This window comes from Cynocephalus volans, chromosome X, assembly GCF_027409185.1.
Source record: "Cynocephalus volans isolate mCynVol1 chromosome X, mCynVol1.pri, whole genome shotgun sequence".
NCBI classification, from domain to species: Eukaryota; Metazoa; Chordata; class Mammalia; order Dermoptera; family Cynocephalidae; genus Cynocephalus; species Cynocephalus volans.
In genome coordinates this window covers 67,508,106-67,533,509 of record NC_084478.1, presented here as the reverse complement: position 1 = coordinate 67,533,509, position 25,404 = coordinate 67,508,106, and the positions used below count along the sequence as shown (strand labels likewise).

At 38.1% G+C, this 25,404-nt stretch overlaps 1 protein-coding gene across 10 annotated transcripts in view; it reads right to left on the bottom strand.

The window, feature by feature from the left end:
* HUWE1 (HECT, UBA and WWE domain containing E3 ubiquitin protein ligase 1) overlaps nucleotides 1-25,404 on the bottom strand; it is a 149,369-nt gene that overhangs the window by 40,292 nt on the left and 83,673 nt on the right. For all 10 annotated transcript variants that reach the window (XM_063083921.1, XM_063083931.1, XM_063083928.1 and 7 more), the window contains 19 exons: nucleotides 24,985-25,161; nucleotides 22,006-22,251; nucleotides 20,673-20,806; nucleotides 20,169-20,263; nucleotides 17,540-17,731; nucleotides 14,762-14,978; nucleotides 14,202-14,324; nucleotides 13,415-13,652; nucleotides 12,792-13,022; nucleotides 11,747-11,869; nucleotides 11,150-11,245; nucleotides 10,280-10,549; nucleotides 8,881-9,033; nucleotides 7,340-7,467; nucleotides 7,035-7,116; nucleotides 6,117-6,293; nucleotides 5,376-5,535; nucleotides 4,753-5,111; nucleotides 652-847 (listed from right to left, as the gene is read on the bottom strand). In XM_063083921.1, the coding sequence (XP_062939991.1) occupies nucleotides 652-847; nucleotides 4,753-5,111; nucleotides 5,376-5,535; nucleotides 6,117-6,293; nucleotides 7,035-7,116; nucleotides 7,340-7,467; nucleotides 8,881-9,033; nucleotides 10,280-10,549; nucleotides 11,150-11,245; nucleotides 11,747-11,869; nucleotides 12,792-13,022; nucleotides 13,415-13,652; nucleotides 14,202-14,324; nucleotides 14,762-14,978; nucleotides 17,540-17,731; nucleotides 20,169-20,263; nucleotides 20,673-20,806; nucleotides 22,006-22,251; nucleotides 24,985-25,161 (3,397 nt within the window). The remainder of the gene's footprint in view (nucleotides 1-651; nucleotides 848-4,752; nucleotides 5,112-5,375; nucleotides 5,536-6,116; nucleotides 6,294-7,034; nucleotides 7,117-7,339; nucleotides 7,468-8,880; nucleotides 9,034-10,279; nucleotides 10,550-11,149; nucleotides 11,246-11,746; nucleotides 11,870-12,791; nucleotides 13,023-13,414; nucleotides 13,653-14,201; nucleotides 14,325-14,761; nucleotides 14,979-17,539; nucleotides 17,732-20,168; nucleotides 20,264-20,672; nucleotides 20,807-22,005; nucleotides 22,252-24,984; nucleotides 25,162-25,404) is intronic.

Here is a 25,404-nt window from a genome sequence, read left to right as displayed (position 1 = left end):
TAAAGAACATTTTCCCACATAACCACAATACTATTATAACACCCAAGAAATTTAACATGGATACAACTATATTATATAATACACAGTATTAAAATTTCTCCAGTTCTCCTTTATCAAGATTGGTGGTGGCTATCATCTCTCACTAGTCTCCTTTTATCTAGAAGAGATGCCTACATTTTTTCTTTAATGACATTACTATTTTTGAAGAATCGAGGGCAGTTATCTTATAAAAGATCCTCAAATTTGTATTTATCCATTGTTGACTCATAATTATATACAGAAAACACTTTTGGCAAGAATACATAGATATTGTATACTTCTCACTACATCACATGAATCACACATCCGTTTGTTCCTCAATTATCACTTTATTTGTAAAATACTGACTGTACGTAAGCCCTATTGTCCCACCATGGTGAACTCCTTGAAGGCAAGGACTAAACTGAATGAGTTCTTGGTATCTCTGGCAGGTATTACAACAAGGCAATGCCTTGAATTGACTCAAATGATCAACCAGCCAATGTCCCAATGCTCACCTAAGGAGGCTCTTCAAGTTACAGATCCTCACAGAAAAATCTCTGGAGTTATATCAAGTCACAGACTTCTATGTCTCAAAGGCAAGTCACAGTGCCTGGAACAAGTGAAACTCACCAGTTCCTGAGCCTCGAGGGGCTGGAAGGGCGATGCGGATACAGCAGTTGGCCACTTCTGTGAATATGTCTGGGTTGCGGCATGCAGCTGGCCCAAGGACACGAAGGATGTAGTTGATCTCCCGAGAGCCGAGGCTGCCAGATACGACACCAGAGGTAGTGCTACCAGCTCCACTTGTTGCTGCCGAGCGAACAACCTAGTAAAAGAGAGGTAGAAAGACTCCTGATTAAACAGCACTTTCTAAAAATACAACTTCAGTCAAGGAAGAGTTACCAAGGATTAAAATATTAACCAAGCTCTGCCTCAAAACAGTGGATGACAGCTTTAGATTTCTGGGAGAAAAAAATACTTGGTCTTTAAGTTCCGTCTCATCCCTTCTCACTTCAAAAAGCATGGCTTATAAAAAGTTATAGCATATCTCAAAACTATCAATTATTAGACCAGACTGCATGTTATCTTTATAGAAATTGGGAGATGTGTCTAGACCACAGATCCCACATAGCTTCCCCATTTAAGTGCCAGCTCTTAGCCTCCCAAAATGCTCTCCCAATTTTAAACCAGAATGGTCCAGATATGTAACACTGATAACCATTTAGTGTGTAAGAACAAAATTAAACATTTTCTTTATGCCTCAAATTCAACCATCATTCTGAGGTAATGACAGCCACAGGAGATAGAACTATTTACAGATTGTTTGCTTTGATACCACAGGGCTTAGACATATCTATGCTGCTGCTGTTCTCATAAAATTACTTGTCAATCATCATGGAAAATACAAAGAAAACCCTTCTGTTTTCCATATCTATTCCTTCAGGAACTACATATCCACAAAGATAAAACATCTTCTGGTATCTTGATGCTTTTCTGACCAAATCTGTCATGCTCTTTAATCTAGCATGTTTTAACCCTTATATTTTGCCTGTCTGGCTGCAATTATAAAATAATTTTCATTTTCTAAATAACAAAAAGTTTAATTTCACTATAAAGAATGTGCCATAATTCATTTGTAATTTATTTATTTGTAATGCTGGACATTAGACCTCTAGTTTCTTGATATTACAAGTAATTCCACAGTGAACACTCTTGTAAATGTATCTGGGCATACTTGATGCTAGTAATCAGATTCTTAGCCATAGACTTTCTAGGTCAAAGGATATCTTAAACTGACAATACCAAATTGCCCTCCAATGTGGCTACACCAATTTCCACTCCTATCAAAAGTAAGAGTATGCCTGCTTCTCCACACCCGTACCTGTGATGGACATTATCAAGCATTTACATTTTGCCAACTTGATACATTAAAACTGCCACTGATTTTCCTTTGCTCCTCACACCACCAAATACAATTTACTTAAAGCTTCAAAAGTTTTTCCCTCATCCAACAAGGACCTACATTTTGTCCTAGCATTTTTAAGTTTTAACAATTTTAAGTTTATTGTTTTCAACAGAATTCTGTCAGTACATAGTTGTTTCTTCCCTGTTGAGCCGTCTCCTGACCTTAGATCATACTGTAAATGCTGCCTGTAACAGATCTCCACTCAATTTTGCATATATGAAGTAAAAATCACACAGGCTGGGTGAAGAAGTGTCTGAAGAATTTGAGATGTATACTCATAAACACATGGAAGTATAAATTGGTACCACTTTTCTGGCAAGCAAGCTAAAGAAAATTTACACTTTTTGATCTAATTTCTAGGAATCTCTAAAAACAACAATCTCAAATACAAACAAAGCTGGCACAAAAATGCATATTGCAACACTACTTATAAATGTGGGAAACAATGTCCCAAGCAAGAGAGGAAAATGGAAGTGAAGTCTGAAGACAGTCTTATGATGATCGTTGGCAAAGAATTACTAGGATAGAGAATTTTGTAAAAGTACTGAGGAGAAAAAGCCTTATTTGTAAGACATTTGCTCTCTACCCCTCCGCCGTTGACTTGATATTATAAACATTTTTATCTTCTGTAATTACTTTTGTCATTTCTTCCACTGCTTTATAAATTTCCTTAAACACATAAACCTGTTTTCTGATCTGCACAATGAGTATTTGGTTAAGTACCTATCACAGTGCCTGGAACATCATAAACATTCAAAAAGCTTTACTATAATAAAGCTGGAGGCATAACACTACCTGACTTTAAGCTATACTACAAAGCTATAATAACCAAAACAGTATGGTACTGGCATAAAAACAGACACACTGACGAATGGAATAGAATAGAGAATCCAGAAATCAACCCTCACACTTACTGCCATCTGATCTTTGACAAAGGCACCAAGCCTATTCACTGGGGAAGGGACTGCCTCTTCAGCAAGTGGTGCTGGGATAACTGGATATCAATATGCAGGAGAATGAAACTAGATCCATACCTCTCACCGTATACTAAAATCAACTCAAAATGGATTAAGGATTTAAATATACACCCTGAGACAATAAAACTTCTTAAAGAAAACATAGGGGAAACACTTCAGGAAATAGGACTGGGCACAGACTTCATGAATACGACCCCAAAAGCACGGGCAACCAAAGGAAAAATAAACAAATGGGATTATATCAAACTAAAAAGCTTCTGCACAGCAAAAGAAACAATTAAAAGAGTTAAAAGACAACCAACAGAGTGGGAGAAAATATTTGCAAAATATACATCTGACAAAGGATTAATATCCAGAATATATAAGGAACTCAAACAACTTTACAAGAAGAAAACAAGCAACCCAATTAAAAAATGGGCAAAAGAGCTAAGTAGGCATTTCTCTAAGGAAGATATCCAAATGGCCAACAGACATATGAAAAAATGCTCAACATCACTCAGCATCCGGGAAATGCAAATCAAAACCACATTGAGATACCATCTAACCCCAGTTAGGATGGCTAAAATCCAAAAGACTATGAACGATAAATGCTGGCGAGGCTGCGGAGAAAAAGGAACTCTCATACATTGTTGGTGGGACTGCAAAATGGTGCAGCCTCTATGGAAAATGGTATGGAGGTTCCTTAAACAATTGCAAATAGATCTACCATACGACCCAGCCATCCCACTGTTGGGAATATACCCAGAGGAATGGAAATCATCAAGTCGAAGGTATACCTGTTCCCCAATGTTCATCGCAGCACTCTTTACAATAGCCAAGAGTTGGAACCAGCCCAAATGCCCATCATCAGATGAGTGGATACGGAAAATGTGGTACATCTACACAATGGAATACTACTCAGCTATAAAAACGAATGAAATACTGCCATTTGCAACAACATGGATGGACCTTGAGAGAATTATATTAAGTGAAACAAGTCAGGCACAGAAAGAGAAATACCACATGTTCTCACTTATTGGTGGGAGCTAAAAATTAATATATAAATTCACACACACACATACACACATACACACACAAACCGGGGGGGGGGGGGGGGGGAAGAAGATATAACAACCACAATTATTTGAAGTTGATACAACAAACAAACAGAAAGGATATGGTTGGGGGGGATGGGGGGAGGGAGAAGGGAGGGAGGTTTTGGTGATGGGGAGCATTAATCAGCTACAATGTATATCGACAAAATAAAATTAAAAAAAAAAAAAAAAAAAAAAAAAAATAAATGTTTAAGCATCCACAATAAATATAACTATATTCTAAGCTTTTACCAGAAAAAAAAAAAAAAAAAAAAAAAAGCTTTACTATACTTTTACAGCCTCAAAATACAGTATTTTAAAAATAAGCTTTTGGTTGAATGCATGAGGTACTCCTACAAAGGAATGATCTTTAAGGCAGGAACTTGGGGGAAGTTACCCCAGTTCCTTACTAATAGTTTTTGGCTTGGTTACAGAAACCTAGATTGCCAGAGAGGACTTTCTAGATAAGAGGTATTACTATAGTAAATTTAAAGACAGAAAATATATTTTCTAGTTCTTTTTTTATGTGACTTAAGAGCATAATCTACCACACCTAAGCAATCTTTTGAGCATACAGTTGGGAAATTTTGCTGGGCAGAGTCCACACTATATGTATCTAGCTATATACCCAAGAAGAACCAGAACTGTAATTGTTCTGAGACCAAGAAGACCATGATGTAAAGCTAAAACAGCATCTGATACCACAAAGACTCACCTTTTCCATGGTATGACGGAGGGTGCAGGGATCCTCAATGATGTGTCTTAAAAGAAGGGTGACCAGGGGAGTAAACCCATTGAAGCCTGAGCTCTGGGTCAAATTCAAGATCATGCGGGTACTCTTCAGCTCTGCAAACATCATGGCATATTTGTGGTCCCGGGTGAGCCTCAGGCAGAGGCGAAGGGTGGCATGCAAAGTGTCTGGGTCCACAGGAACTCCCAGCATGCTCACGCAGGCCCGGATTAAAACAGTCACCATATCTTCTGTCAGGCCCTGGATCAGGATCTCCCCGATTTTTGTTTCTTCCAGGCTTGTCTCCTTTTCAGTGTTTGCATTCTCTAGGGCCAAAGGAATATCTACAAATGGAAACATAATAGATAGTTTAACTTGACATTTCCTTCCACACCTCTCCCTCCTAAGTAACCAGCCACACACTTGGGTCCTATTAAGAGAAACACACCAAACACCAATTCTAAGATCAGATAAAAAGGCATAAGAATGTTAAGCAATCTGATAGGAAGGAAAGCACTAGCAATGAAACTGGCCAGACCTTAAGCCATAAAGGCACACCAGCTTGAGGCAAAACACTCCTTAAAATATTCAAAACTGAAAGTTCATACCACTGCCTTTATTTTCTTTACGTTTGACATCCATTTCTTTGCTTTCTTCCAGTGTCTTCTCAAGTTCCTGTCCATTGCTGTTTTTTGAGTTTTTATTCAGCCTTGGTACCCTGAGGAGAGTCAGCATCACAGGGCGTCGGTTCCCTGTTTCCTCATTAACCTAGAAATTCAAGCAGACAAAAAACAACAACAAAACAAAACAAAACAAAAAAAAAAAAACAACAACAACGAAAATCTCTACCAAGAAAGAAATTATAAAGGCAGGGGAGGGAGGGGGAGCACCCTCCAGATAAAATGTTGCAACAGCAAGGGAAGGAACCCTGGCAATTTATCAAAATCCCTATCATTTACAGAGAAAACCTGAAGGTCCCCAGAAGGAGAGTGGCATATGCAAGGCCCTATAATGAACTGTAAACTTTCCAACAGAGCAGACACTATACCTAACTACTCCTTAACCCTTGACTGAACATTTACAATAATTTCCAAGAGGGGCACTATCAAATTGCCACAGTTCAAATCTAAGGCATGGCACCAAAAAGAAAACCTGCCACAGATCCATGGTCTAACCAATGACTTTAGGAAGACTCAGTTCTCTGAAAACTACACCCAATTTAGTAGTGGTAATCCCACTCCTTCTAACACATATTAGGACTTCTGGTTCAGAAAGAAGCAAACCAAAAGGCATACATAGCACCTTTCCCCCTTTTTTGATAAAGTTTATAGTACTGGATGAGCATGTACCTGCACCATTGTAGTGAACTGGACAGTATATCTTCTTCGGCCTGCAGTGAATCGCACACTTGTCTCTCCAGATTTCCAGGCAGAATCAATAGTGCTGTTGTTGCTTGCACTGTAACTACACCAACGCCCAGAGCGGTCATCAAACCAGCGCCAGTTGTTGCTGTTGGATTGTAGGTACTAAGTATAATAAAAGGACAAAGTTTCTTTTTATTTCCTTCAAGGTTGACTACTAGAAGAAACAATAACTTAATCAGCATTCACTGCTAAAACTAACCCAGGAAAAAAAATATACCTGACATTTAATAAATCTTGAAAACAGAGAGAAGTTTTTGTATACAAGGGTACTTCAACAAGTTAATGGAAAGATTCATATTATCTTTTAATTCTATTTCTCCATGAACTTTTTGAAGTATCCTCGTACCCTCCCATTCCTTAGCCTCTCCCTAGGCAAAATACCATCTACCTCTCGTCTTGCCACCTCCTACTTTCCTTTTGTTTCCAACTGTTTTCCCCAAAAGGGGAATGTTTACTTGAGATGTACTGGAACAAAAATTCTGCTACTAAGAAGGTACTGAGAAAATGTGGCATATGATAATCTTCAACTAAGGAGCACTTGCTTTTGGAGGGGTTGCTGCATATGCAGTCCTTCATGTAACAGAAGAGACACTCCTCTGCAGACAGCACATTCCTTTAACATTTACTTCCTGGGGAAGTTCTTGGGGCTGTTAGCAAACAGATCCATTAGAAAATAATTCTAACTCCCCATTCAGAAGAGAAACCCAGCTATTAAGATCCCTCAAGAGATTTACACTTGGTCAGAGACTGACATTCTTTACTACTCTCCTGTATTCTCTTTTGGTCTACTCTTGCCCCAACAAGCTAAACCATCCTGCCAACCATATAAACTACATTACGCACCTTAGTCATCTGGGCCCTCCTTTTTGAGGAGATAGATGTCTTTTCATAAAAATCAATCAGGAGCAACACTGGGGTGATCCACCTAAAAAGGAGAAATGATTTGTTCTGGGCAAGCCAGAAACCTGCACAAATTGGGAAAATATACCTGGATTTCATCAAGTACTTCACAATTTCCAAACCACAAAAATACCCAAGATCTTCCCCATACATGCCCCAGAAAAGTGTCTGATTCAGGCCCTAAGCTGGAGGGGCCAAGTCCCAGAAGGAATAGAAGTGAAACCAGGAAAGATTCAGGGTTCACTCACTTTGGAGTCTGGACGTCCTTTTGCTCCTTGGCGGCCTGTAGGCAGGGCTGAACCACTTCTAATAATTTGATTAGGACATTAAGGATGCCACTTGATTCAACCACCCAAGCACAAGGGAGCTTCAACTCCTGATTAATTGAAGGAAAAATAAAAATGAAACAGATACCAACTTCTACTCAGTATCAAAGATTAGCACAGTACAGGAGAACAAAGGGGTGTGAATAGTAACAGAATTGGTTGAATTCAAATTCCACCTCTTACCAGCTGTGTAATCTGAGGCGAGTTATTTAAAATCTCTAGGCTTTGGTTTCTTCATAGACCAAAGGGAATAATAATTCCTAACATCAGAGTAATTGTGATTATTAAATGAGGTTTTATATATATAAAAGTGCCCCACACAGTGCCTGGCACATTAGTGATGTGCTTATTATAGAAATGGTTATTAATATTAGGGATTGTCATCTAGGTTATGTAGTCTTAACTATATCAAAGTTGTAAAGCTTTTGATTTACAAAGAAGCTTTATAATCTTTCAAGGAAGATGGGATAATTAAACACAGTTAATAGTTCCCCTTACTGGGGCTAAAGTGTTCTAACAGGAAAATCACTGGAAGTGAATGTTCAACAATAGGTAATTAAATGAATTAGAGAATATCCAAAAGATGGAATGATCTGTACATGACATGGAGAAATAGTCATAATGAAATACTGAATGAAAAGAATATAAAAATTTCTATACAGTCTTATCCCAATTGTTTAAATGGATAGAAAAAGAGCTAGAAGAATATACAAGACTGTTACTTGTGATTCCTTTTAGATGAGCCCATAAGTGATTTTTCTCTTTAATGATTCAATATAAGGTTACCAGAGAGCCCCAGCATTTAGTACTTTGAAACCCTTCCCAAATGTATCTATTCACAAGGTGCTATAATAAGAATTATCATTTCCATCACCAAGGAAAGGCCCAAGACAGTAGGCACAGTTTAACACATAGTTTGGACTTATTACTGAGTTTCTGTAAAGAGTTTATTCCATCAAACCATTCTCTTGCTTCAAATAATCTGACTGAACAGGTAAGAAAAGGAGAGAGGAGTCTGGTTCTACCTGATACCTATTACCTTAACACCACAACATCCAATTTCCTTATCCTACCTCACAATGTGGCTGCCAGTTAGGTTTTCTCAGAAATGCAAAAATATTCCATGACCAAACTATGATAATCATTTAAATACTCTTCTTTTTAAACTACTACTCCACAATCCTTTTGGACTCAATTCAGTTAACACTTGTTCTGAGAAGGCCTTCTCACATTATCCAGAAACAATGCATACCCTCCCTGAACTCAGATAAAACTGCTGATACCATTCATGTAGCACCGAATGCTGTAATTTTGTAAATTATGTGCATTTTAGCCTATTGAAAACCGTGAGTTCATGAAATGTAGGGATCATGCCTTATATTTCTATCTTTTTCAATGCCTCATATGGTAGGTATCTGATAATTCTCTGATGAATTACAAGGCCCTAAAGATCTAAATCTTACCTCAAAAAGAAGCGTTAAAAGCAAGATTCTAGTAGCCAAATTGGAGGCCTGGGGCAGGGTGGCCATCTGACTGATCCACTCTGACACAGTTTTTGTGTCACTTGTTGTCAGGGGAAGAGCAGCTTTGATCAATACATCAGCAGCTTCCCACACCTAGAAAAGCAGAAAAGTGGCCAAGTCAGACAACGGTAGAGGAAGATGAGATTTGTGAAAACATTCTCAACCTTTTAAAATACTCCCTGTATTCAAAACACATTCATTGAAGAAAAGTGGGTAAATAGTAACATACTTACTACAGGGATTTAGTGTCTGTATCAAAAGATGATGTATGCTATTAAAGGATTACCACTAAACAATTACTTTGTTAGGCTAGATTACAAGAAGTCTAAAATCTAAATTAAAAGCAATGAATATTTAAACAATTCCTGGTGCGTACAGTCAACCCCCCAAAGTTCTACTAACTTACACTTCCACCAGCAGTCTTTCACTACATCTTCCCCAGAAATCTCATAAAAAACAAAAACACTAGAATATTAGAAACATTAGTCTGGTTTTAGTTTGCATATGTTAAATTTCTTATGATAAATTTGGTGTCATTATTCTTTTCTATTAAGATTTTAGCTTTCTTAAAATAATTTGTATAAGCTCTTAATATAGATACTAAACACCTTTCTGTGAAAAAATGTTTTATCCAGTTTTCCTTTACTTTTCTGCTGTTTCCATGTGTTAAATTTATGTTTACATTGTCCAAAAAACTTTCCTTTTTAAATTCCTTCCTGTGCTTCTAAGGCTTAAAAATTATGTAAAACAAGACTACAACGATTTAAATACATAAATAGATTGATTAAAAAAAATAGACTGATTATAATAAAGGAAATACAACCGAAATGTTAACTGGCTGTGTCTGGGTATGGGGATTTAGGGTAATTTCTTTCTTATCCTACTTCTACAATTAGCATTCATGAAATTCACAATGAGGAAAAACATTGTCTAAAAAAGGGCAAACACAAGGTCACAAGTATTAATCAGAATGAAGACTCATTTGTTAAAATAAAGTGGTTGTTACACAGGAAGAAAAAACATTTATTCACTGTTTGTCCAGGGTGCCTGACTTGGCTCAAGAGTGAGACACCTTTTGGACATTTTAGATGAATTAGGAGACAACTAGAAAAACAGAGCTTTGTTTTTCCCTTCCAAAGACATTTCTGTGATACACTTAATTTGCTGTTGCAGGAAACATTCAAGTAAGAGCTAGATTATCAAATCAAAAGAATTCAAAGAGTGAATGTACCTATATAGGGTAGAATGCAAAAATACTAATTTCTCAGAAATCAGGTTCTGATAGATGGCAGGAAAACCACTCCACATACTCCCCTCTTCTGGCCCCTTGAGACCTTACCTGATTAACTACTTGCTTCAGAATCATGTCACGATAATCTGCTCCATTACGTTTGATTGCTGTCATGATCAGATCACACACACGGTATACTGTGTCAGGTAGCTCATCCAGAAGGTGGAAGCAGCCTGGCAACATGGTATCTGTGAAAGTGTGGAGCTCATCTTGTTCCAAAGGGTCAGCATCTTGGAACTTCTCCAGACATTTAGCCTCTTCCTCTTCCTGCTTTTCCCGGGCTTTCCGTTCCTCCTCCTCCTTCCGGCAAGCAACTTCCTGGAGTCAGAGAAGGAAGAGTGATAGCACATGAGAGAGGTGTAGGAGGAAAGACAAGGGAGACTTTGAGAATGTATTTGCCTCACCATATAAATACCCTCTACCTCCTCCTCAAGCAGTTGATACTTTAACCAGGGTGTGGTTAATGAGTATGAGGGCGGCCACCCAGTAGTTAAGGCAAGACAGGGAAGGCAGCAGTGAAAGACGCCTCCAACATCTCAAAATATTGCCAATTTATCTGCAGGATCCTACATCTCCCATAAAATCATTTCTAGACATTGTCCTATATTCTCTGCTAAAGTGGTAAATTGATGTAACTGTTACCTAGGAATACATAGCCAAGATTGGCTTAATTGACACTACCAAGTACACTTTGGGTTCCTTATTTGACAATAAAGATTAATGTTTCATCTGTCTCACCTAAAACCTCAGGTCAACACAAGGTAGCTCAATGATGGATGGCAAAGTTGGGATGAATGAGTACTCCTCCCTTGTGTTTCTTTAGACTTTGATTCCACCAATTACTTTGCAGTAGTAGCAGAATGTTCATAGAAGTACTAAGATTAATGTAATAAGCACTTTTAGATGTTTCCTAGTTACCTCAGGTGACTCTGCCCTTTGATCCATTGGAATATCCTGTCCCAGAGACATGGCAATTGCTCTCATCATTTGGTCCTCTTCAGACATGCTGAGATCCTACAGAGTGACAACAGAAAATTGAGCAAAGAAACCCAGTGAGGCCACCTCAACTCCCAAGGTATTGGACATCTTGTATTCAAACTGTAGAGAGGAGAAGGGGCTCTGAATGCTGCTCTCTATAGTCAAACCCAACTTTGCTTACCTGGTCACTACAAGTACAGAGAGGAAAATCACAATGAAAATTAACCATAGGAAGGGGGCTTCAATGTGACCACCTATTCTGCATCTCAGAAAAGTGTGCCTCTTTTATTGTTTTCTGACTGTGGGTCCTTCTGCAAACAAAGTCCAGTAATATGTGTGGCTGGGGAATGGAAAGCTTCTGGTCATTACATTCTAGAGCTTTGAGAGTTACTATGAAAAGAAAATATTGGTATGGAGAAGTCTGAATATGAGAAGCAGTTGATAGAAATAAATACCAGTGACGGAAGGATGAGGGGAAAAAGGGTATCAGCAGCCAAATTGATATTCTGGAAAATTAGAGCTCTTGAGCCAACTCACTCGAACAACTCCTCCCATGATTGGAGGAGGGTGGGTTAGAAGGTACTCTGTGGCTTGCTCCATGGTGCTAGTGTTCAACAGGGCCTCCATGGCATGTTCCCTTGTGAAGCCCATGTCCATGAGCTACAAAAAGAATGCAAGAGCTCAACAGCACATTAACAAACTGGCAACAGAACAAGTGCCTGAAAACGGACCCAGGAATTCTACTACTAGGAAATAATCATGAGATATACATAAAGAAACTACACAACACAGCTTTACAACATCAAATAATAAGAAAAGTAACATCTAACAATAAAAGAATGACAAATAAGTAGTAAAAAAAAAATTTCTTAATGATACCACTCATATTGCTTGATGTTAACTATAAAAAATTAGGTATAGAACTAGTGATTGAAAAAGGAGACACTATGTTGTTTGGTGACATTATGAATGCCTTTTAAAAAGTACTTTGCTGCACTCTCCAAGCTTTCTAAAGTTTTATTTTAAATGGGGCATGCATATATAGAAGGCAGATCTGAACAGGACTCTACACATAAAGAGAACACAAACACATAAACTCTAGGAGAAAAATGCTAAAATTCTCCTTGAGACTGAAGTGGCAGTGTCTTTCCCCCACCCAGCGTTTAGTTTTCAAAATGTGGCTCATAGACTCATTTGAAAGTGGAAAAAGTTTTGGAGGTGACTAAGGTTTCAGAAAGCTTTTGTTGGAGAATAAATTTGGATCACAATATCCCTTCCCTTTATAGATTAACCAGAAAGTAGCCAACAATAGTTTGCCTCCAAAGAACATGGCAGCAGCAGTCTACTGAGAATAGTTAGACTTCTAATACTAATGAACATGCTTGGGAGAACACAAATCTATTACCTGTGCAGAGTGTAGGGACTACACTTCAGATCTCCTCATGAGAAAAAATAAATGCTAAGACTATCTCCTGGCTAATAGGACCAGGCACTTGGTGGTATATGAATGTACAAAACCCACAAGCATCACACTCCATCGGGTGCTAAGTCTGGGCCCTGGAGTTCGAGGCCAGCACCCTACCTGTTGCAGCTGTTGCTGGTTAACTTGAGGTTCCCGACGGGAGCCACCTTCCTCTTGCCCTGCATCCTCTTCTCCTCGAGACCCCTCCTTTTCTTTACTTAGTCTCTCTCGAATCACAGGTTCTCCTCGGAGGATATGGCACAGAATGGCCAGCATGGACTCAGCCATTCGCCCGCCATACACCTTCAGGGGTTTCCGGTTCCACAGGTTCTTGATGCAAGTAAAGGCTGCCTATAAGTCATTTTAAAAGTGTGTGGAGATCATTTTGCCTCAATTCAAAGCCCCAGAAAGAATAAGTTAAAGACCTATGGGACAGTCCTTCCACAGTCAGTCTGTGTCAACAACAAAATCCTAGGCCAGCACTGAGGGGCTCTAAAGAAGCACAGAGAAGAGGCATTTAATTCAACTGGAAGTTACCAATCTGAAGTTTACAGCTCAGATGTTTACACCATGAAAAATTCTCAAATGGTCTCTATCCCCTTCTTACAGAAGGCAGCCCTACTTGGGAGTAGGATCCAATGGCTCTTCAATAACCATGTCATTTCATTAAGAAGGACAAAACAAGGGGAACTACTTGGTTAGCATAAGAAATTTCTCTTGGTCTTAGAATGCGGAATACTTACTTTCTGAGTTACCACAAGGAAGCGGAGGGCACTGAACTGTGGGAAGTTCTGGACACCTCCAGGCAATTTGGCAGGCAGTGAATGTGGGGATTCAAGCACTGTGGTGGGATTCACCATCTTTTCCACCAGCATAAGCCAGGCATCTAGGAATTCTCCTGTGCCATCGGGTAACTCTGAATGTTCCAATCCTTCAGAAACAGGAACTTTGCCTCCCATGGACAGAGCCCAGTTGAAAGTTCTAAATTCAAATAAGAGATGGAGACAGAATATTAGTATTTTAGATAGGAGGTGGTAGTTTACATTTAAAAGGTCCCCAATTTCTACATTGGCATCATATGTCCCTCCTCTTAGATCTATTACTTCTGATCTGTGCAACATTTATTAGCTTTACTTTTTAAAGCCTTAAAAACAAACAAACAAACAAAAAACCCAAACCAGTGAAACTCAGCTTAGAATCTTCTGAACAAGAAAAGTTGAAAAATTATCGTAAGTGGAGAAACATGACAAAAAGATAAATCTATTAGAAAAATGCATGCTGGGAACCAGAAGCCCAATGAGGAAAAGCACATACCCTTACAAACACCTCTAGGACAGGCTAAATCCCATTCTCCAAGGAAAATGGAGACAAACATGGCTAGTTCCAGAACATGAAAGGATATAACCAACGGTTATCTCTATGTATCTCACTATCACAAGATAGGTGACTTAGAAAACTGTGGGCTGATAAGGCATACAGAAAAGACCAAACTCCAAGAAGTATTTCTTTGTGAAGCAACTTTATCCTTACTCAAAAAGAGCATTGTGGCCTCCAGAGCAGAGAAATTTCTGCAGCATGAGGTGGTAGGGATACTTCCTCTCATCAAATAGCATTGGGGATGTGAAACCAACAGAACAGATGAAGAATGTCAGCCTGAAGGAGGGAAAAAGCAAAAATTTAACCTTCTCTGAGGTAGACATAAAAGCAATGGGAAATTCATATGAAAGCCAAGAGTAAAATTTAACAATGCACTGAAGTGACTAATGGATTGACTGGAAGGCAGGTGGGTGACTAGCATGATAATTAAAAATTTCAAAGGCAAAAAAGGTGACACCTCTCACCCACTAAATAATACAAGGTTACTGGATGCAGTTTGACTGCAAATGCTTTTAAAACTTCCATGTTCTATACTAAGCACAACCAAAACAAGTACCTTACACTTGATTTGGGGTATGCATCTGAAGTAAACAAGGAACCAACCTCCAAGTTCTCTAATTCAGTGGCTCACTCTCCATTTAAGTAGAATAGAAACAAACTGTATTTTTTTTTGTGGCAACTTTCTAGTCCCTGGATCTCAAGCAGAACCTCACCTGAAGCGGGGAGTAGGTGTATATGGTGGGGGCTGCCAAGATAAGCCCTTTGTGAGGAGCTTGGTGAGGGCTGAGGCTGTTGATCGAGCAGCGGGTGTTGGTGCTGTAGTGGTGCTGGCAGCATGATGACTCCTTCTTTGGCGGACAGGAGACCCCACACAAAGTTTAACAAGGAGTCCGAATAGCTCAGCAAGTGCTCGGCCTAATCTGGAGGAAGCTGGAACCCAGAAGTCAGAATAAGGCTGTACAGTATTCTCAGAATGGTTTCAGCACAACAGACATGTTACTGTTAATACATTTTTATGACTGACCGCTTCCTCCCACACAACGCCTATGAAACACTTGGATTTGGCTCTACATATGATAATACAAAAAGAAAGTTCCACAAGGAACGAATGCCTCTTTTGAAGGTAGGAGACAGAGAAGTACGTTGGCACTCAATATATAACAAATGTGAAAGACAAATAAGCACTCACACTGTTAGAGGAATGGTAAACTAAAATCACCTTTGTAGAAGCAATATGTATTGATTAAGCAAATGATACAACTACTGGATTACGGAGTCACTTAAAATGCCTACAGAGAACTTTAAAAACGGCAAAACTATTTAACCACTTTGACCAGAAAAGATCATATACAACTATGATCACAACATAAAATATATAGAACCCCCCAAAAAAAGATTGCTAGGAAAAACACAAAAATTTTACAAGTGGTGCTGTAGACTGGATAACCCCCCCAACCTCACTGAAGCTTAAATCCCCACTGTAACTGTTGAGGGTGGGAAATCTTATTACGGTAATTGAAAGGTGTGGCCTTGAAGAGATGATTAGATTGTAGGACCATGCCGTAGTGAATGAATTAATGACAGTGTCAGGGGTATGGTTCTGAGGGCTTTAAAAGAAGAGCACAAGAGGTTCTCCTCTCTGCTCCTCCATTTTCTGCCATGTGAGATCCCTGGGTGACTGTCACCATCATCAAGACCCTCACTTGATGTGTCCCCTGGACTTTGAACTTCCTAGCCTCCAAAACTGTAAGCAATAAATTTCATTTTCTTTATAAATCACCCAGTTCTGTGTATTTTGTTGTAAGCAACGGAAATGGACTAATACAAGTGGTTCTAAGGAATTAGGTAGATAATAGGCATTTCGAATTTTCATGTTTGTAGAATACTCTTCAATATATCGTTGAATGAAAAAAGAGAATATAAATATAAACACATGCAAGAGAAAATGCATAAAAAATGTAAAGAAAATATGCCCCAAAATTATATTTTAGTGTTTCCCTGCTTTTATATTTCGTTTTTGTATTTCTGCAATGAATACTTATTACTCTTAAAATCATAAATGAAAATGCTGTCATAGCAATTTTGAAATAAATATTTCATCATAATTGATCCAGAGACAAAAAGGGCAAAGTCTGAATCAATGTCTTGTAAGGATGAATATGGCACATATGAACCCACTGATAGGCTCTACTTATCCTGCTCAAAACTTAGTAAGCACTGAGGCACACAGCATAAGAGGAAAGGAAATAGTCCATTCTTCTTCCTATTGTCCATCCAAATTAGGATTTCTTAATCCTAATTGGGGAATAGGCTACAGATATGTGTACCACCTGGCTGGAGGTTGGGTCTACTCAAACTCTGAAAACCTAATGAACTCAAATCAGTGGGAAAAATGCATCCAAATATTAGGCTTATACTGTCTCACCACTGCTTTCAGGTGAATAGACAGCAAGGTGGCTCAAAGTTAGTCCAAGGATAGGAGGAAAACAAAAGGCCAGTAACCATAGACAGATATCAGAAGCATGGACTGGGCCCACACAGAAACCCCAAAGGTGCAATAAAGCAAGGAGAGATAAACATGAACATCTTCTCGGATGGTCAATTTTACTTTGGGGGTAGTGTTAGTAGACTTTCAGATTAAAACAAATGAAGCAGAATTAAATTAGAATAAAATGAAAAATTTTCTTCAGGATTTATGATAACAAATGGAAACACCAAAGGCCATTTTCTGCTTCCTTTTGGGCAGAGGCCCAGATTTCCAGGAGTTATGTCTTCACTTTCCTATTAAGGTGTTAGAAAGTAGCAATGATTGAGAAACATACAAAATAGGTTCCCCAAACATTGATACCACATCAAGAGGCAAAAGATGGCAAAGACAGGTCAGTGTACATCTTTAATACAGTTCTCGATCCTGCTAATATAGTCTCCATGCAGCTGCCAAAGTGACTTTAATGAAACACCTACCAGAACTATGTTACTTGCCAGCTTTGGTTAAGAGACAGAGAAAGGAAGAGAATGAATGGAGTAGTCAGTTAACAGGAAAATAAGGAGAGCTTGATAACACAAAAGCCAAGGGAAGAATATTTCTAGAGATGGTGGGTCAACTATCATGCTGTAGACAAGTGAGATAGGAACTGAAAAGTACCCAGTGGACTAAGCGACAAGGAGGTTACAGGTTACTTGGTGAGACATTTCTGTGGAATGATAGGAGCAGAAGCTATTTATAGTAGTTTTAGAGTGAGCAGGAGGGAAGGAATTAAAGAAGAAAGGATAGACATGGCACTCAGGAAGGGATTCTCTTATCTCTATATCCCTAACAGCTAGTAAAGAGCCTGTCACAAAGCAGGCACTAAATAATGTACACCTGGAAAACAAGTCACAGAAGTTTTAAATTTCCTTAAATGAAACAATACAGCCCTTCCAACTTAGTTTGTATGAAGAGTGGTTAAGGTTCTGAAAGCCATAAGGGTAGTAAAAAGAAAATAACTCACCTGACAACAAAGGCTTGATTTGCTTGATTCTGGCAGCCATGGCTGGTGTGATTTTAGATTTGCCCTTAGAGTCTGAAGCAGTAGGTTCATCTGTTTCCATGGGAGCCAACGTGTCACCATCTAGCCCAATGCCTTCCAATAAGCCCTGGGTAGAAGCATCCATACTTCCAGCTGTTCCATCCTGTTCCCCATCTGCAGACATAAGAGAGAAGTAGTAAGACCATGAAGAGCCAGCATTTACTTGGTTCCTTGTTTTGAAGAGTACCAAGAAGGTGTTACCTACGGTGCTTGCTACTTTCTAAATTTCCCTGACTTCCTAAATCTGAAAAAAACAAAAAGACACACAACTAAAAAACTACTGATATGCTCCTCTGTGTGGAACTCTACTAAGTAGCTAATGTTGATATCTTCAAATCAGAGCATATAAATAGTCTTAAACCCAGGGCTACCTTGGAAGACTACTGTAGGCACAGCACAACCCAGGGGGTACCATTCACATAGACTGCTGTGTGCATGGTGCCCAATGCTGTCAACGTGGATGCACTGATAGAATTTTATAGCTTGTTAAAAAACTCAAATCGGACATCATAGATTACTAGCGCGGAATTCTATTTCCTAGCATTTAAGAATCTTGTATATAAATGTGAGCTCTATCTTTTTATTTTGGGGGGGGGAGATGGTGTGCTCTTAGATCTAAGAATCAGCTTTATGTAGACTTTATAAAACAAGTCACCAAGCTTTCTTTTTAATATTCTGGAAAAATTATGTAAAACTGAATCATCTTTGTTAGGTTTGTTAAAAATAATTGCTGGAAAAAATACACTGTATCTGGACTGTTAAGAGAGACAATTCTTTGATAGTGTATCTAATTTCATTTTTGGTTCACAGTAAGTTATTTTATCCTTTCCTTGAGTTAAACTGGGTATATCTTGACTAAATTTGAGATTCTCACTTTTGGTTTGGTGGGTACATTTTCTCAAAATGAACTCTGACAGAAGTTTATTAATTCTATCCCATCTCCTGTAATAGCTAGGTGTCACATAAGTCCTTCTTTGTTGGTTCATAAGCTATGTTGTTTTATCTTTATTAGTTCCTTAGCAGTTTCCCTCTCCTTAGTAATTTTAGTACAATTTTAAAACATATCTGATATGTTTTTATACATTGAATTATCTTCACTGTTTTTGTAATAGTTTATCAATTTTTATTTCCTCCTTGATGTAGAATACAGGAGAAAAAACTTCCTAGGAAAGTTGCTTTTATTAGTTTTAGGTTTGTTGCATTAGGGTCAGAAAATTGTGTATGATTTCTGCTTATTGCAATTTGGAACTTTTATTGTGATATAAAAGCAATTTTCTGAAGTAGCAACAACCAATGGAAATATGTGAGCCACGTATATAATTTTAACTTTTCTAGTAGCCACATTAAAAAGTAAAAAATAGATTTTTAATAACATTGATTTTAACTCAATATAACCAAAATCAACATAAAAATTGAAATTTTACGTTAAACATTAAAACCCCACCATACCCTCTGATACAATGATTTCTAGGAATCAATCTTACATTTGCATAAACGACAAAGATGTTCATTTTTCAAAATAGCACATTAGAAACTTAAGAGGGAATAGTTAATTCATGTACCTTTACATGGCACAATGTTAAGTGAAAAGAGATCGATGAAATGTTTTATCTAAGACAATCACGAATATCCTCAGAGAAAAAAATTAGGCAGACACTTCCAAAACATGTTTTTTGTGTGTGTGTGGTAGAAATATGAGTAATTCTTCTTTCTACTACATTTTCTAATTTTTACCATTATTTATATTTGTTTTTATAGGGAAATAACTAAAAATAGTTTAATTTTAATAATGAATGAGTACGTAAAAATCAAGGAGTGGGTGGTTAGCTCGGTTGGTTAGAGTGTGGTGCTAACACCAAAGTGTCCAGGGTTCGATCCCTGTACTGGTTAGCTGGTTAGCTCAGTTGGTTAGAGTGTGGTGTTGATAATACCAAAGTACAGGGTTCGATCCCTGTACTGGACAGCTGCCCCCCCCCCAAAAAAAAGAAAAAGAAAAAAGAAACAAAGAAACACTCTTGCTTAGCCCATTCTCTCCATGTGACACCCTGCTGCATCACTGTAGAGTCACCAAGAAATGCCTCACCAGATGCGTTCCCTGGACCTTGGACTTTCCAGCCTCCAAACTGAAGCAAAGAAAATGAGAACAGAACCCCAAGAGCTGGAATCGTGGTGGAAACTACCAAGTTCAGAAGGCTGAGTCTGTGGGAGCTGCTGCAAAATGAGAAGGTAATGAAGAACATGGGGAGCTAGTAGAGACCTGTGGAAAGATCTACAAGCTGACCTGTATGAAGGCCCAAAAAGGACCCCCAACCCAAGCCACACATGCATTTCCTAAGATTCAGTGTTGGTCCTTTGATTTTTCTCTTTGCACTCCCTTCCTCCTCATTAAATGCATCTCTTCTGATTCTTAAACAAACAAAATCAGTGTAAGTATGAAAACTGAGGACTATGGATAACAAAGCTAACTAAAAGTTCACAATAAATCTATAAAAACACATGGACAGAACGTAAGAGAGAATTAATGATTCAGATTTTAGTTTCTTCGAGTTACCTGATCTTTTTCCGCCCTGGGTGGTACCTGCCTTCTCATCCTTTGGAACCAGTTTCTGCATGTCAGCCTGGCCAAATTCACACCCAGATGGTAGGCTGCAACAAGAGAAACAGTGAGCAAAAAAATTACTGATAGTTCACCTCATATTGTGCAGGGTCTCTAACTTGCTTGGCTGACCACTATCCCTCCTATAGTGGTAAGTTAACCTGAATGTAAAACACCTGCAATTCCTTAGGTAGCACTCAAAAGGTTTCCAACTCAATTTAGAATAACAATAGGACCAAATTTAAACACACACTACACAACTGGGATATCAAATCAAAGATGCCCAGATGCTACAATTTGTCAGCAAGTCTCTAGGCTAGTAAGTGGGAAGGACAAGAAAGCCTCTGCACTCTTTACCATATCCTCCCATCCCTGACCAAAGCAATCCTCCAGGCTGACTGAGCTTAGTTTCTCTGTCAGAAAAGCTAACAGAGATAAGAAAAATGACCATTTTCTTACCTGTTTGGAGTACACAATGAGAGGAGGACAGTGCTTTCCCACACCAGGGAGCAGTATAACTGGCTCAGCTTGCTCAGAACACTCAGGCCCAACTGAGAGCCCCACTGGTTTACCGAGATGGAACGGATTTCACTCTGCAACCAAAGCAGAAAGAATTTTACCTTTGGGATGTTCTCTGAACAATTATATTAAAAATAAACTTTCAGCTGTTTTAGAAGGATAAGGGGTTCTATTTTTTCTTCATTGCTATTCTCACAACTATCCACATCATCAAAATGTCCGCATTTAAGGCCACGCTTTCACAAGGGATTCTCTTACAATATTTACAAACTGTCTTTAACACCCCTTCTCATTTCTTCTTATTGCTTTTTGTAAAGTAAAAAACAGACATCATAGACAACTGTGTTTTTCTAAATCAAAGAAAGTTTTAATATTCATTAACTACTTTCTTTTTTTGATGAGGGGGGCTTATCATTTCCCTCCCATTTCTTTACTTCAGTAAATTCTTCGATCTATTTAGATCCTTGAATTGAGTATTTATTTCATTTAATAAAGTCATAAAAGTAAATCCCTAAGCTTTGTTATGTGATTTAATCTTCTAAATAGTTTATAGCTGTGCTTTTGATTTCTGATTTGATTGATCCACAGGTGGCAGAGAATATACTCCTGCTCAACAGCATAAACAGGTCTGTTGAGCTGTTATACCATTAATCTCTAGAATCAATTACCTGAGGGATAAAGGTAATAAAATTGCGAGCACACACACAAAAATGCCTCCTTTCCAGAACCACAAAAGAGATTATAGATTGCAGGCATAGGGTTTGATACTTAGGAAATTTTTAGTTATCTGGTAATTACTATGGATTTAAAAGCTCTGTGGTGAAATGTCCTTCACCATCCCATTATCAGGCCGACATACACTTGTAGAAAGATTAGAATAAAGGCAGATGAGCACCAACTGAGGTTTGCCTGCTAAAGCAAAGAGTGACCATACATCTCAATTGGCATATATAGATGGTATATATCAATTAATGTCTAGTAATTATTTATTCACAGCCTCTCTCACTCTCAAGGTCCTATTCATATGATAAATTATAACTTCTGGAAAAAAAAAAAAAACCAAAGGAGAGTGAAAGTACACAGCAACTTGAAGCATAAACCCAAATCACCCACCAAAAGGGTAGACATTGTCAAAAAGCCTCACCCTAGGTCTGACTTCTTTCAGTCGCTAGCCCCAGTAGATACGCTTCTAAGCACAGTAATCTGCCAGGTGTATGCCCTAGGTATTTCACCAGTTTTAAACCAACATGTTCGCCCCTAAGATTATTCTTACCTGTCCAACTCGGCAAGTATGAACGAACATCATGATGTAGGCATGAGCAGCAGTAAGAGCATGCAGCAGAGGTGTGGCCTGAGCTGATAGGGTAGCATCAGTAACATTGCCGGCGGAAGCCAGTTCTCGCAACAACACTGAGCCCCCCGGGGATTCAATGGGGCGGTGTAAGGGCTCCAAGGAGGAGAGGATGGAGTCCAATTGAAGGAGACCCTCCTGAAGGACTTTGGGTTCATGTGACAGTGTCTGAAACAAGAATAATAATTAAGTGTTAATATATACTGAACTTCACATGCATCGTGTGTTTAACAGTCACAATGAAAGTTTCCTACATTTCAGACATGGCCATCATCTCTCATTTGGTAAATGGTGGACCAGAAATATGAACCCAGGTACGATACACATCAATGACTCTTTCTACAGCAGCACTCTACTTTCAAACTTGGTGCCAATCATATTTAAAAGCTTGTAATCATATTCAAAAAGCCAAACTGTAATACTATGCTGTAAGAATAGTTCCAAATTCTGCTCAACAGGGTGCGATGTTAGGCAATGTTCCAAAGCATGGAAGTGCATCACTATTACAATGTTATTTTTTTGTCTAAAAACAAGAGAGATGAGTCTGGGATAGGCATCGGCTAGGCAATTTCTTTGTTTTATTAGACAACCCAAGGATTATAATGGCTCTTGTGATTTCAAGCCTGGAAAAAAATCTGACAGTAAAACACCATCACTTGCAATACAAAGATAGGAGAAATTATGTGCTTTCTTAGGGCTTTAAATACATCTATCCATCCCTGCACAGTACCTTAGAGGTAGGATAAAGATGGGTCAGTCCTTTCCCCTCTATGAATAGCACTTAATTCAATATTTGCAATAAAGAATAAAACAAACTAACCACTAAATGCAGTTATGTCATAATTACGGATCTTTCCCAGACTGTAAGCAACCGGATTTCTGAGTTTTAGCGGAAATTATTTATTACTACACAATCCAGCAAATAAAGGAACCTCAAGGATTTAAAGCAATCACTATCAAAATCCCAATGGCATTTTTTTGTTTGTTTGTTTTTTTCCCCCAGAAATAGGAAAATCTCTTCTAAAATTCAAATGAAATCTTCAAGGACCCAAATAGCCAAAACGATCTTGGGGAAAAAAAAATATGTGGGTGGAAGTGTTAGATTTCCTGATTTCTAATCTTATTACAAAGTTATGGTAATCAAAACAGTGATACTATCATAAAGACAGAGCATAGACCAAAGGAATAGAGAGCCCAGAAATAAATATTTACATATATACTTTTTCCAACAAAGGTGCCAAGACCATTTGATAAGGAAAGAACTTCAACAAATGGTGTTGGGAAAACTGACATCCACATATAAAACAATAAAGATGGACCTTACCTTACAGTATATTTAAAAAAACTACCAAAATGGATCAAATACCTACATATAAAAGCTAAAATTATAAAATTCCTAGAAGAAACCATAGGGGGAAAGCTGCATGACACTGGATTTAGGAATGATTTCTTAGATATGACAACAAAAGCACAGACAAAAGGCACAGGCAATGAAAGCAAAAAAATAAACTGCATTTCATCAAAATTAAAAACTTTTGTGCATCAAAGGACACCACCAACAGAGCAAAAAGGCAACCCATGGAATGGGAAAAATATCTCCAAGTCATATCTGATAAAAGGGATTAATATCCAGAATACATAAAGAACTCCTAAAATTCAACAACAAACAACCTGATTAAAAAAGAGCAAAGAACTTAAATAGACATTTCTTCAAAGAAGATACATACATGGCCAACAAGCACATGAAAAGATGCTCATCATCACTAATCATTAGGAAAATGTATGTCAAAACCAAAATGAGATACCACTTCATACCTACTAGGATGACTATTGTCAAACAAAACAAAACACCAGAATGTAAGCATTGGTGAGGATGTAGAGAAATTAGAATCCTTATACATTTGCTGGTGGGAATGTAAAATGATGCAGCAGCTATAAAATACAGTATAGGCATATACCCAGGAAAATTATAAGGGGTCTTGAAAGATATTTGTACACCCATGCTCATAGCAGCATTACTCACAATAGCCAAAAGGTGGCAGCAACCCAAGTGTCCATCAACAGATAAATGCATAAACAAAATGTAGTATATACATACAACGGAAGAAAATTCTGACACATGCTACAAAATGGATGAACACTGTGGACATTATGCTAAGTAAAATAAGCCAGTCACAAAAGGACCATATTGTATGATTTCACTTATATGAGGTACCTAGAATAGTCAAATTTAGAGACAGAAAGTAGCATGGTAGTTGCCAAGGGCTGGGGGAAAAGGAGAATTAGTAGTAGTTGTTTAATGGGTATAGTTTCAGTTTACAAGATGAAAAGTTCTGAAGACTGGTTGCACAACAATATGAATATACTTAACACTACTGAACTGTCCACTTCAAAATGGTTAAGATGGTAAATTTCATGTTATATGTAGTTTACCACTATGAAAAATAAAATAAAGGAGCTTCATTTGTGGCAAAATGTGAGCAATGAACTACAGGTCAATTATGCTTAAAATACATGATTATCAAGCTTGAAAAAGGGGAAAAAACACATGGCTAAATATACCAGAATGTGTTAAAAAGCAGCCACAACAAGGAAGAATGACTCACTAAACCTAGCTACATACAAAGCTTTCTTGGAGATATACTTTCCCCTCAAATTCAAATGATGTTAGAACTACATACCAAACTCAGGAACAAAGAAAAAATACTTTGACTTTTCAATAATAAATAATGTGGCACACTATATATATCAGTAACGAAATTCACTTGTAGAACACAACACAAATTTATTCATTATTTTTTAGTTGGAGGTAAGGGAGACCACAGTAAGAACACATATAAAGAAGTACTGCAAAACTGATTTCTAAAAAGAAATGAAAATACTTGGCCAAATGCTTCTTACCAATATGGATTTGCAGACACCTGCAACAGCCTGACAGGCAGCAGATGTGGGAAAGTCAATGGGCAGATTGGGAAGACCCAAAATGGTAACCAAAGGCAAGAGTCCTTTCTGATTCACAAATTCCTGGCAGTGGTCATCTGTTGTATTGTTGCTCAGAATAGATTCCACAAATTTCATCTAGGTAATGAAAAATTTTTAAAAGAAGTTAGAGCTTGATACTTAGAACTAAAAGGCCAGCTTGGAATAAGAAGAGGGGCAGCTTTATAGTTGTGAAATCAGTATTCTCTAGAATATCAAAACCTCAGGTAAACAGGGATAGATGTATGATATAGACCCACGGGAAATAAATAAACAAATACAACTTCTTCCCAATCTACCTTTTCAAACACACCAAGAATCAGATAATTTGAGAGTACAGAG